The sequence below is a fragment of the Populus nigra genome, chromosome 6 (genome assembly GCF_951802175.1).
Source record: "Populus nigra chromosome 6, ddPopNigr1.1, whole genome shotgun sequence".
In the NCBI taxonomy this organism is placed as follows: Eukaryota; Viridiplantae; Streptophyta; class Magnoliopsida; order Malpighiales; family Salicaceae; genus Populus; species Populus nigra.
In genome coordinates, this window is record NC_084857.1 from 2,818,284 (window position 1) to 2,832,071 (window position 13,788).

The 13,788-nt window shown below is 33.4% G+C and overlaps 2 protein-coding genes across 2 annotated transcripts; both read left to right on the forward strand.

Moving 5' to 3' along the window:
• The first annotated feature begins 6,182 nt into the window (after positions 1-6,182).
• LOC133696188 (phragmoplastin interacting protein 1) lies at positions 6,183-8,737 on the forward strand. Its single transcript, XM_062118295.1, has 4 exons — positions 6,183-6,792; positions 7,105-7,276; positions 7,790-7,836; positions 7,931-8,737. The coding sequence occupies exons 1-4, from the start codon at positions 6,236-6,238 to the stop codon at positions 8,478-8,480; spliced, it is 1,326 nt and encodes a 441-aa protein (XP_061974279.1). The 5' UTR covers positions 6,183-6,235; the 3' UTR covers positions 8,481-8,737.
• A 1,132-nt stretch (positions 8,738-9,869) lies between these two features.
• On the forward strand, positions 9,870-13,240 carry LOC133696509 (protein ALP1-like). The gene is given in 9 exon segments (XM_062118712.1): positions 9,870-10,086; positions 11,938-12,035; positions 12,120-12,269; positions 12,271-12,526; positions 12,529-12,762; positions 12,765-12,818; positions 12,821-12,966; positions 12,968-13,100; positions 13,103-13,240. Coding segments are annotated over 9 exon segments (1,344 nt in total). The 3' UTR covers positions 13,159-13,240.
• Positions 13,241-13,788: the final 548 nt, after the last annotated feature.

The following is a 13,788-nucleotide window of genomic DNA, read 5'->3' on the forward strand; positions in this document are numbered from 1 at the left end:
AGAGCTTCGTGGGTTTGACTTTAGGGTTTTCACGCAAAGAGCAGGGTACCTGGTTTTCTGGCAAGTTTCTTGTATAAGATCAGCCCCTACCAACGTGGTAGGTTGATGCAAAAAATTGACTAGAAGGAAAAGGGGAAGCCAGGCAAGAAAATTCATTGTTTTTTTCCCCCTTCTACCAACAAGAAATTAAATGTGCGGATGTGTGATGGCAAATCCCTCACCCTTTATAACAGCATTATTGAAAAATGGCTAATTATTTCAAGATATGAATTAAAAATCGTTGAATATCGTTTCCCGAAGATCTTTAAGCTGTAAATGGCATTGAATTTATGCGGCTTTGATTTTAATTCATGGCAAATCCGTTTCAGTTTCCATGTTTGGATTCCAATTAATTTGTTTAATTTATTTTTTAAATTTGTTTCCCAAATATTAAACTAATTCACTGAGAGCATAAACATTTGATTTTGGGTGAGGTGTAAATATTCCATTTATTTCGTGGAAATAATAGGAAAGACTTATTTTTTATTGTTTATTTTCGCAATACAGTACCTAAATGAAACTCATTAACTAGTCGTTTTCAGGACTTTTAAAATTAACTATCATGATAAATATCTTTTTGAGCAAAATTTATTATATATGAAAAAAACGATTTACCAGTGTATAAAATATGGACGTAACAGTTCTTTTATTGAGAGAGAAAAAAATCCAATAATCCCAGAGATATATTAGAACTTTTTTTTTTAATGATGATGAAAAACAAAGAAAAATAAGATGAAGATTACGAAGATAATATAGAAAAAAAAATTAATCAAATTCTATATCTTTTAAGAATTTAAATTTAATTTATTTTTTAATTGAATTTAAATTAAATACTATAATTAAATTTAATTACAATAAAAAGTCATTCCAAACAACTTATAAAAAATGGAATTTGATATATAGCAAATCTTGCATTAAAATCACACCCAACATTTTCAGAGAGTTTTTCAATAACAGAAAATCATTTTTCTCTTTTATTTTCAATTTTTTTCTCGTTTTTTTATTTCTTAATTAAAAAATAAAAAGTATTTATCTATTGAAAACATAAAATAATTTTTTTATAAAAATAAAACAAAAAAATACAGAAAGATTATTTTTATTTTCATAGAAAAATCAAAACCATAATTCCCAATAGTCATCTTAATATTTGTATTGATGATAACCAAATTATAAAATATTTATTTTATTCTATTAAAATTAAAAATAACAATGAAAAAGTTATGGTAAATCTTTTCTATCATATATACAATTAAGAAACAAATCTATGACCATAAATTCCAACTTCCTCTGCCCCCCTCCCCTCCCCTCCCCTCCATTTTGTTTTTGTTTGTCGGTGCTTCTTTCCATATGAATAGCAGAATTAAATGGTAAGTATCATTTTAACAAGGAAACAAAAATGAGAGGCCGATTCAACACCATAAAAGAAGAGAGAGATTTTCGCTGGAGAGTTGACGGAGGAAATTGTCCAAATACATGGCGGATTCGTTCATTCGCTGGGGGGATATAGAGCCGGCCAGCCGGGTTCAACGCCATAAAAGGAAAACAAAAAAAAGGAAAGGAAAATCAAGGCAGATTCAGTGGTAGATCATAGATATAGACGCCATTTAACACTATCTACATTAATGTCTTTTAACATAGAAATAAATAACTTTGCTGTAATTGTTTCAATGTCACCAGTTTGATTTGGTGAGTTTAGATGTAATATATATAATTTATAAAAATATAATTTAACTCGAAAAGATCTAAGAGTATTTTTTTTAAAAAAAATATTGAGATAACAATATTTTGAATTGACATAAGTTAACTTTTTAAATTTACGATCAAAGTAAAAAATCTATGATAACCTAATATAAAATAAATTAAAATATATTATGAGGTTCAATTTTTAATAAACTCAATGTTGCAAGATAAAAATAAAAAAAATAGTTCAAAAATTCAAAAACAATGTGACATAAGTCAACTCAAGTTAACTCATCAAACACACGACTTGGATCATAAAACTATGATAACACATAACACTATGGGAAATAAATTAAAACAAATTATTAAACTTAATTCTCAATTAATCTAATATTAAAGGGATGCAATTGAAAAATTTTAATTAAGAAAAAAAAACACCAAAACATGATACGAGACAACCGATATTAACTTATCAAACACAAATTGGAATAAATTATAAATTCTAATTTTCAATAAATTCATTATTGAATGATAAAATTAAAAAAAATACAATAAAACGACTCAAGTCTATTTTTATTAACCCACAAAACTCGTAACCTAGATCATGAGACGAATATAACTTTTTAGAAAACAAGGCAAAACAGACCATGAAGTTTAATTTCTAAGATAAAGATAAAATTAAAAAAGAAAATACCAACAAAAAATAAAAAAAAGAATTTGATTAAATCATGTTAATCTATCAAATTCACAACTTGTATCTTAAGATTACAATATAAATAAATCAAGAAATTTAATTTTCAACAAATAAAATATTGAAGAAGAAAATTAAAGAAAAAACATAAATTAAAAAAAAAAGGTAAAAACAATTTACTAAGAAGATGCATAATAAAAACAACTTCTCTTTTAATTTTTGTTAATAATTAATTAACAATTAATATTCTCTTGGGTTTGCGTGGAATCTAATGGTCCCTGAGGCCCCGAACTTAACTACGTACAACAAAATCACAAATGGGCCTTTTGCTGTGGGAGTTTGCTTTCCACTGACATTGTTTACTCACTTTTTAATGCTCTCTACTGCTTATTTATTCATTAACAGACTGATGGGCTTGGGCTTGGTCTTGGTCTTGGGCTTAGGAATGGGTGACTCAAATATTGGGACAGGCTCGATCCTTTTTTTCACGCGAGGGGGCCGCTAAATGCCTTCGCATTTACCTTCTCCTTAACGTCTTTGCCATATGGCAGGGGTAATCACTTTCTTTTCTACAGTTTTACACGTAAACGTTTACGTCAGCATTTGTGTAAGTTAATATTTTTTTTTTTATCGTCCGTGTTTGGATCAGCTTGCGCGCATCTTAACTAATCTCACGAACCCTGAAGTTAGCGACCATATAGACCTTCAGTGACCCTGAAATTTATAGGACTCGAACCGGTAACCTTTAAGAAGTAAACTTAGAATTTGAGTAGTTTAGTTACACCCATCAGTGTTTTGTGTAAGTTAATAATTTTTTTTATTAACATGGATGTCCGAGTCAGCTTGCGCATATCTCGACTAATCTCACGGGTTCTAAAGTTAATGATTATATAAGTCTTCAGTAGCCATAAGGTTTGTAGGACTCAAATTAATGATATCTAAAAAACAAATTTAGAATTTAATCAGTTGAGTTATACCCCTCAAGATTGCAAGTTAATAATTTTTTTTAGTTTAACTTGGGTGTCCGGGCCAGCTTGCGCGTACCTCGACTAATCCCACGGGCCCTGAAGTTAACAGCCATGTAAGTCTTCAGTGATCATCATATGAGCAACCACATGGCTCGAATCTAAAATTACAGAGGGAGTAAACCTCTTGATCCCAAATTTTTAATACCGATAACCACCTAGATGGTTATGGATTGTGGTTTTTTTTTTTTTATGGGTGCGTGCTGTACTGGATTGTAGATTACATGATCAGAGTAAAGAATGAAAGCAGCAACTAGAAATAGATCAAGGATGTTGCAGCAGCTGCACCAGAGTTTAATGCAAAGAGGTTTACCATTAAAATCAACAACAGTTTACATGATGGCGGTGGTTTTCAAGGAGGAGAAGCCCAGTATAGCGCCCTTAAGGAGGCGGCATCAGACCCAACAACATTAGGTGAATTTCTTTCCTGATAACCTTGGATTTCATAATTAAGATGCAATTATGCATGCTGTTCGATGTGTTACAGAAATGAATATAAATTTCTTTCCTCTTCCTCCCACATGATCGAACATAATCACTATCACAGGAGAACTCAAAAATGATTTTGACAGACCTTCGAGCACAGTCATGCATACACAACTGCACTGTCACTTGCAGCATATATGACCTTCGAAACAGCAACCCGTCACCAATCAAAGGTTACTTAGGAAAATCAACCAATTAGGGAACCTCATACTATTCTGAGTATCAAAACGCAGGACCTAGAGCAACCATGGAAAAAAGAGTTCAATACGTGGGAGTGACCACCGCATTATCTACGCCATCGAGGCTTCAAAGTTCACTGTTTGAAACTTCATTTCAGGGCAACAATGGCCTCTACTCATGTGAATTTCTCGTTTTCTTTTCCTGATCTCATTTGATTCAATAGCATTTTCCCTGACACATTGACTGCTGGTTCTTGCAATGTAGTTACATTGTGGTTAGGTTGTTATGAAAACACGAAACTGGGTTCAAAGTTTTAAGTAAATTTACTTTAATTAAATTAAGATAGCAATTGTATTATACAAGAAGTTGAAAGTTGAAATAAAATAGAAAGACAATGTTTCTATCCTAATCTAAACTTCTAATATGAATAGAATTTTTAATCATTGTATTATTTATTTTTATTATTAGCTGCAATAAAATCTTTCAAAATCTGATTTTAATTTTTTTCTTCTTCATTTCAAAAAGAAAAGTTGAGTGAATAAAAATCAAAAAAATATTCATGATTAATAATAAAGACTCCCAGATAAAAGTTATTTTAGAATGTATTAATATCGTGTTTGAAGTAATATTAATAAAAAATCAATAGACATTTTTAAATATATTACTAAAAAAATTAACACAATAAACCTAGTGGATTGGAGTAGAGAATTTTTTTGTCATGGGACAAATGGGTTATGTAGATAATGTAAGGTTTTATTTTGGCTTCTGTAGCTTATGGATTCTTCCACCTCTGCAATATTATGGAATTGCCCACGCCCATTAGTCTAATTTGAACCAGCTATTTGAATTTACCGAATGCTAGGTTAAATTTCATTTACCATCAGGATGTTTAAAGCAGTGTTACCGCATTTGTGGATCATTTCCCCATGTTTTGCCACCCCGACTGTGCATTTTATATCAATTAAAATCGATATCTTTTTATTTTTGTATTTTAAAAATATTTTTGAAAAAAAATTAAATTTATTTTTTATTTTAATTTTTTTTAAAAAATATTTTTATATCATTTTGATATGTTTATATTAAAAATAATTTATTTAAAATTAAAAATATTATTTTAATATATTTTTAAACCAAAAAATATTTTAAAAAATAACCATTAATATATTTACACATCACTGAACAGCTTTAACCATTCAGTTTGATAATAATTTATCAAGGTTGTATTGGACATTATTTTTAAATCTAGATTTAAGTTAGTTTTAAATTTTTTATTTTAATAAAAATTATAATATATTTGGCTAGAAATGATTTTTCCTTGGAATTAATCTCTTATAAAGTTAAATCAAATGTCAAGATTTTAGAGTTTTGATTTATAGATTCTGATTTACATTATTTCTATTCTTAAAAAGATTATTTTAAATTAATTTTTATTAAATATATTTTGAATTTAGTTTAGTTTATTATAAATTATTAATAAAAAAAATAAAACTTGAATTATAATTCAATTTAAAAAACAATACAGTAACAATTTAATTTAGAATAAATAAGTAAAAAAATAAATGCACCCTTCCTTCTCGTAACCAATTAAGGTGCAAAGTTACAATTTGGACCAACTATTTAATTGTTTATTTTTGCCTTTATTTCACATTAATAAAAAATGCTTGGGATGGATTTTTATTTTTCTTCATGATTTGGATTTTATATTATTACCCACTTAAAGTTGTCAAAATGCTACCGTTTTATACTTTGAAAATAAGCTCTTCAATTTATTTTTATTGGCTAAAATCATACACAACCTTTATTTTCTACATTTCGTTGAATAAAATATTTTAATTACTTAAAATTGAATCATATTAATGCCTTCCAAGTAAAGTTAAGGGTGATATTAATCCAATTTAAAACAACATAATAACCAAATACTCCTTTAATCGAAACTAATTATATGAAGGATCGGATTTTTCCTTCAACCGAAATCAGAGGATTGATTATAACGGTCACGTTATTTCCTTCAACCAAATTTACGAAGTAGAACGACCACTCGAGGCGTCGTTTAGTTTTTGCTTTTAACGGTCACGTTTAAACAGCTAAAACTATAAGCCCTCAATTAGGGTTTTTGGGTTCAAAGCGAATAACAATGGTGTTATCAAACAAGAAGCTAAAGCAGAAGCTGAGAACTGTGAAGGCTGAGGCTTTAGTATCCAAAGTGTCTAATGGACCCGAACGAGATAGCAAAAACGGATCTTTAGGAAACACAGAGTCGAACTCGCAGCTTCAAGAGCTTCTAGAGGCAGCAAAACAGAGACAAAGATTGTCAAAGAGAGAAAAAAGAAGAAAGACTCAATCGTTACAAGGGATTGATAGTGAAAACAAGAGCCAAGCTGGTGATAATGGTGAAGAGGACAAGAAAGTTGAAGACATAAGGGAAGGGGGTTCGTTAGTGGGTGAGGACGGTGATGGTGAAAGTAGTGAAAAGAAGATAAAAACGAAGAAGAGGAAGAGAAAGAGGGAGGAGGGAGAGAGTGAAAAGAAGGGTTTAGAGGAAGATGTAGAAGTGAAGGAGGCAAAGAAGGCGAAAAAGAAGAAGAAGAAGAAGAAGAAGACTAAGAAGAAGACGAAGGCAAAAACTGAGGAGGAGAAGGCAGGTGGTGAGGCAGAAGGGGTTGTAGAGGCAGCAAAAGTGGCCGGGGAAAGGTAATATTTTGAAGCATTCCCCTGTAGTTAAATCGGGTTGTTATTCCTGCTTGTGTTTGATTATTGGTGCCCATTTTCTTCAAATCAGGTTTTTATGTTTTTCTTTGATTATGGTATTCATAACGTGTTTGGTAATGCAATTGATCACTATTTTGGATAATTTTTTAGTTGGGTTTGAAAATAGGCTGTTGTATTAGGAACAGGGATAAACAAATGGTGCTATTTTAGATTGGATTACACTCTCTATCTACCAACATGATGGTTGTTTTGAATGCTAATTCTGTTTCGTTTATATGTCTAATGCTTTTGCAGTAAAATAAGTGAGGATATTGCTGACAGAGTTTATGTAGGAGGCATTCCATACTATTCGACTGAGGATGACATTCGTAGTTTCTTCGAAGGCTGTGGTACCATAACCGAAGTTGATTGTATGACATTTCCTGACAGTGGGAAGTTTAGGGGAATTGCCATCATTAGTTTCAAGGTATCTACAATCATCTAAATTTAAATTACACTTACTTCAGCCTGGTTATCTATTTCATAATACATTTTAATATTAACTTAAATTTGACTCCAATGTCAACAATGTCATTCCTTAAATTTTTTTTGCTCTCTTCTGTGCTTTTACAAGCTAAGGAATCTGAAATTTTGATGACTGGCTAACCTGTTTCCTAATAAACTAAACAATCGCAGTGAACCACAAATTTTGTCCGGTTAATAGTAGTCTCTGGCCAAATTACAGGAATTTTTCTTCTTAAAACAATAGGAAATGGTGGGTTACTGTGAAGGAAGTCACAGCTAAAGATGAAAAATGGATGGAATCAGAGCAATGCTAAGACAACCCTTTGATTAGGCTGAAGGCTGATTCTAGGAAAGGCACCCATGTTAAGATGTTACTGAAATGAAGTTCCAATATTTTGAACTTAGAAAATTTGAAACTTTTCTCCTGAACTAACTTGGTTTCCTTTATTGATTCTACTGCAATTCTTCCTTGCAGACTGAAGCTGCTGCGAAACGAGCCTTGGATCTTGATGGATCTGACATGTGAGTAACTTGTAGATACAATGCTACTTAGCTTTCCATTATCGGTATTCACCCATTCCTCTCATCATGTTCATGAAATTGTAATACTTTTCAGGGGCGGGTTTTATCTGAAAATTCAGCCTTACAAGACAACTAAAGTCAACAAGGAACCCAATTTTGCACCAGGAATTGTGGAGGGTTACAACAGGATCTATGTTGGAAATTTGTCTTGGGATATAACTGAAGATGACCTGAAGAAATTTTTCTCAGATTGCAAAATATCATCTATACGTTTTGGTACGGACAAGGAAACAGGGGAATTCCGTGGTTATGGCCATGTTGATTTTTCTGACAATGACTCGCTGATGAAGGCACTAAAGTTGGACCAGCGGATTGTCTGCGGGAGACCCATCAAGATAAGCTGTGCGGTTCCAAAGAAGGGAGGAAAACTCCAGGAAAACCAAAATCAAATAGTTGAAGAAGCAAAAATTCAATCAACTGCTCTGCCTATGATTAAAAGTGATGAAGTTAATAACGGTGTGCCAAGCATTATCAGTGGTAAGATTAAGAGGAGGACCTGCTATGAGTGTGGTGAAAAGGGGCATATTTCTACGGCTTGCCCAAAGAAGCTAACTGCTGATCCAACAGATTCCAATACAAGTTAAATAAGTGGGGATTCTTTTCCCTTTTTTTTTAATTTGTTTTTTTTTCTTATTTACTCAGCTAGGCAAAGAGTTTTACTTATTTTTTTAAAAAATTTTTGTTGAAACTCTTTGACGTCTCATCAGTTTGGACGAGTCATAGACGCTAGCTGTTACATTTTTGTATTCCAAGTTCATCTGTTAAATCAGTCGAATTGAATGCCCTGGATCATTACTCAAATGTTTTTTCGTTAAAATTCAATATCAAATTCCGTTGCTCATTTCAGCGCCGCATTGGAAGTCCTTTCTCTGTTTCTGACTTCCTGAAAGGTAGGAAATAGTTGAATGTGACCTGGTTCAAGAGGAATAGCACAGACCCTTAATATTGCTGTGGCAGGAAGCATCAGAAACTCCAGCACGATCCCTAATACCCCGGAGGTTGATTTTGTTAATACATGAGCATTTCCGTGTCTCGTGTTTGAAACTGCAGACAACGTAAATTGTGTTTTTTTTCTGGTCTCTGAACGCAGGCTTCTATTTATGCCCAGTCTATAAACCCGATCACAATTCATTGTTTGCGTATTCAAGCTCAACAGGAGTGACCTGCAGCACCCTGCGTCCTGCCCGTTTGGCTTCCTAAATCCCACCAAAATGGTTGGAGCATCCAGATGTTGAACTAGAATCAGGTCTGCAAGGACCATTAACTACTTGGGATGAACTGTAGATATAATAAAACAGCTGTGAGACTGAGGTAAGAGTGACTTGCAAGTCAGGGTATATTTCTTGCTTGGAGCTAGCAGATTCTACAGTCGCCTCCACGGGTCAAGACTTTCGGTTTGGAAATTGCTGTGAACTGTCAAATTTTGTGCCCCTGATTAGCATTTCATGGTTTCACGGGCTAGGCTTTGACTTGTGTCGAAAATGGGGATTTTGTCCTAACCTTCAATCTGGTCCGTGAGCAGATTGTAAGGGATAATGTGCTTGGGAAACATTTTAACTCTTGACCCTAAATTTAATGACCATTACCCATTTTTTATCCACAGAATTTACCTGATTCTAGTGGCGTCTATTCATTGCCTCATCTACAAACAATCGAACAGCATGAAGGTTGATGCAACTTCTATTTGTTATTCCCATCTCTGTTTGCTAGCAGTTGGTCTACTTGTCTCTATCCAAAATTCCAAGCCCTTCGAGATACTCAAACTTCCATTCTTTCCTCTAAGCTGTTCCCTCTATTGAAGCAAAGACTTGTACATCTTTCTTTGCCTGCCCAAAATTTCCAAAACCTCTACTATTCAAAAGTCAAGATCATTGAATACTATATACTGATCAATAACTCGTCTCCATCTTATATCAAATTCTGTTGGTGCCTCAACCTTTCAACTGGTAGAGTTGCTTCTCTTTATACCTGTAATGGCTACCAATTCCGCAGATAGAAGAGAGTTACTGATGCCAACGAAATATCAAGACAGAGAAAACAATCCAGAAAGAACCAAGATGTTAAACCTACTAAAATCAAAATCCGAGCAGAAAGTAGGTGTTGGTTACTACCTCACACGGAATGGCCAATTTGAGCATCCTCATTTCATGGAAGTCCCTCTCTCTTCTCCCCAAGGACTTCAACTCAAAGGTAGTACTTAATTTCATTAAGAGAAAAACACACATTTTTTGTGAAATTTTTTCTTAAAAATTTGCAAGCTCAAGATCCCATTAGCACAATAATGTTGAATATAGTACTACTGCTATGTGTGTCTGTTGTATGAATTCATTTCAGCCCTATTTTTTCAGATGTGACAGATAGGCTAAACCATCTCCGAGGTCGGGGAGGTTGTATGAATTCATTTCAGCCCTATTTTTTCAGATGTGACAGATAGGCTAAACCATCTCCGAGGTCGGGGCATGACTAACATGTATTCCTGGTCATCTAAAAGGTAAAATGATCATTCTTTCAGTTACTTTCAGTTTTTTAATTGTAAGAAAACTAAGAAAACAACTATATTGATGTTTCAGACTTTCAGTTCTCTTGATTGCCTTCATTTTCCCAGCAATAATGTATGCTTGTGCTGAATTTTTTTTTCTTTTAAAAAAATCAGGAGGTACAAAAATGGATTTGTGTGGCAGGACTTGTCCGAAACTGACTATGTACAACCATGTAATGGACATGAATACATTCTTAAAGGATCACTACTGCTAGAAACTTCTCTAAGCTTTCGGTCACACAACACAACATCATCAAGAAACTCCAAAGTTTTCTCGGACATAATTAGCAGCTCAAGCGAGGACTCAAATTCTCCAGTCATTAGAAGAAAAAACCGTTCATTGACTACATTTGATGAACTTGATGAATAAAAACTTTACAGGGCCAGAATCACTGGAGAAATTGCTAGCAAGGGTACTTCTAACGTGTCAACACACGCGACTGATAAGAGAAGAGTTAGAGTATTGGAAATGTGAATTTTACTATCAAATCTCATTGATTCAAGGATTGAAGTTTTGAGCACTTGAAATTCGAGGGAAGAAAATATCAATAAGATTAGCATTATTTTTAAAACCAAGTTGTTTCCGGTTATCCATCTCAAGCATGATTGATGGTGGCTTAATAATAATAATAATAATAATAATAATAATTCCTTTTGTTTTGCCAGCATAACAAATAAGTGGATTTAATTAAGAAGGTCAAAGCCCAGTAGAAAACCTTAAACAAGGGTTTATTTGGGCTCGGAACAAGCATGATTATAGCAGCACTCCAGCCATGGTCCCAGTTGGTTAGGGAGGAAGGTTAAATGGGCTGGGCTCCATCGTTTTCAAATCACCTCCTGTAGTTTCACAGGAGTAACATTTTGTGCCCTTATTTCTTATAAATCACAAACAACATTTTCAATTTGCGTCATCTAAGAGTTTGAAAATACCAAAACATCCTCATTTCCCCCACATACTCCCTCTCCCTCTCCCTCTCCCCTCATTTTTCTCTCTCTTTGTAAACTTTAAAAAACATCATTTCCTCCATCGAATCAACCATCTACCACCACCATCCTAGAGGACGGTAGCTGATGGAATTGCCTTGTGACAGGGCTATGAGGGGCATCTTGGATATTAAGAATGAGCTGATAGTTTTTTTATAATTCTCTTGAATTTTTGGTGGATGAGAACTTGGAAAATGTTCTGCAATCAAAATAAAAAGGATCTAAATCTTGCATTTTGATAGAGTCTAACGAGGAGATTTACATGCTGATCAAGATAAAACTGTATGTATTATGTGAGATTAAATTACAAAATATTCTTATGTTTAATTATTTGTAATTTATGAAAAGTGAGAATGTAAAGTGTTGTTGTTATGAAACTACAAAAAGAATTTAGACAATTTATCCATTGATTTTTCTGCTATAAAAGACGAATAACTTTTACCTTCTCCCTTGTCTTTATGTTTATTTTTTTTCTTTCTATTCACCTTTGTTTATTGTGATTGTTCTGTATAATGCAGCTTTTGATATATCTCAATGTTGCCTTGGATTTGGTATTTTATCAAGCATGCTAGAGGCAGAATATCCCTTCATTTGGCAAATTGGCCTAAACATCCCCGTGAGTTTATTGTTCTTTCGGACATTTTGATGCATGATGATTCGAAAATCACTTGGATGACTGATTGCTTTGTCTCCACTTTGAGGTCCTTTTTTTGAATCAAAGAAATTTGAATCTTTTTTCAAAACATCAAGAAAGACATTCAACTACATCTGCTCCCTTGTGAAGGGAGACCTGCGGGCAAGGCAATCAAACTTCACTGGTTCAAATGGGAAGCCACTGTCTGTAACTGACTAAAGTAACTTTTGCTTTCAGGAGGCTCGGCTCTGGCGAATCATTGTCAAACACTGGCGACTTGTTGGGGATCAACCAATCATTTTTTTCTCAAATAACCCGGCGATCTGTGGAAGCAATGGAAGAAAGAGGTCTGCACCATCTTTGCTGGCCTTTCACAGTAACAGAGATTGAAGAGATTAAATCAAATTTTGAGAAATTATGTGGCCTGCCTGATTATTGTGGTTCAATTGAAGCTACCCGCATTGCCATGACTCTGCAACAGTGGACCGATCAAATGGTGTATGGATTGATCGTGAGAAGAACCACAACATGCTCTTGCAAGCAACAGTGGACCCTGACATGAGATTCTGTGGTGTAATTGTTGGGTTCCCAGGTAGTTTAAGTGATGCACTTGTACTGCAGAACTCGAGTTTCCACAAGCTATCTAAGGAAGTGAAAAGGCTAAATGAGAAAAAAATAGAACTTCAAGAAGGAGTGGAGTTGGGGAAGTATAAATTGGGGGCTCAGGTTTTCCCCTATTGCCATGGCTTCTTACTCCTTATCAAAATGCACTCTGGCGAAGTATAACAAGCCACATTCTGCAACTGGAGTTGTAGCACAGATTGCATTAGCTAGGCTGAAGGAAATGTGGAAGATAATTCATGGGGTAATGTGGCTGCCTGGTAAGAATAGGTTGCCAAGGATTATTTTTGTTTTGCTGCTTGTTGCACAATATTGTTATTGACATGGAGGATAAGGTGCTTGATGAGCTTCCTTCATCTCATCAACATGACGCAGATTACCGGCAACAAATTTGTGAGACTGCCAGCAAGACGGGCATTGTTATGCGAGAGAACTTTCTCTCTACCTTTCTCGAAAATCATCATCTTCAACACTCTCTTCCTAATGAGTTCTGCCATATAGAAAGAGCTGGATGCCCTTTGGTTAATTTGTTTAACAAAAGCTTTTGTGAATCCTATGATGTTAATTCTTATAGGGTAACCAGTTCGAGTTGAATTCAGAAGTTGTTAGTTTGAATAATTAAATTATTTAAATAGTTAACCATGAAATGTTGAGATCGTTAATTTGTTTAAAAATGAGTTTTAACATGTTTTCTATTAAAATTTATTTATTTTTTATTTTAAATTAATATTTTCAAAAAATTTTAAATTATTTTGATGAATTGATATTAAAAAAAATATTTTTTATATAAAATACTTTTATAAATATAGAACAGTTTAAAAAGCAATATTACTATCTTCTCCGTAAACACCTCTTAACAGTACCAGGAAGGAACAAAATTCTTATAAACAAAAACTTCAAACAATGTTAGATCGATGAGATTTGGGCCAAAAGCCCAAACAATCTGGCCCGAACCGATACTTAAATTTGAACTGTAAAATAATATAGGATAATGAATGGAAGAGAATCTAACTCATCTCAACAAGAGACTCTGCTTGGGATAGCGATTTTAATCTGAATTTGATGTATATTGACTTGAGTTGAGTAGATGAATATTTTTTAGGCAGTTATTTTA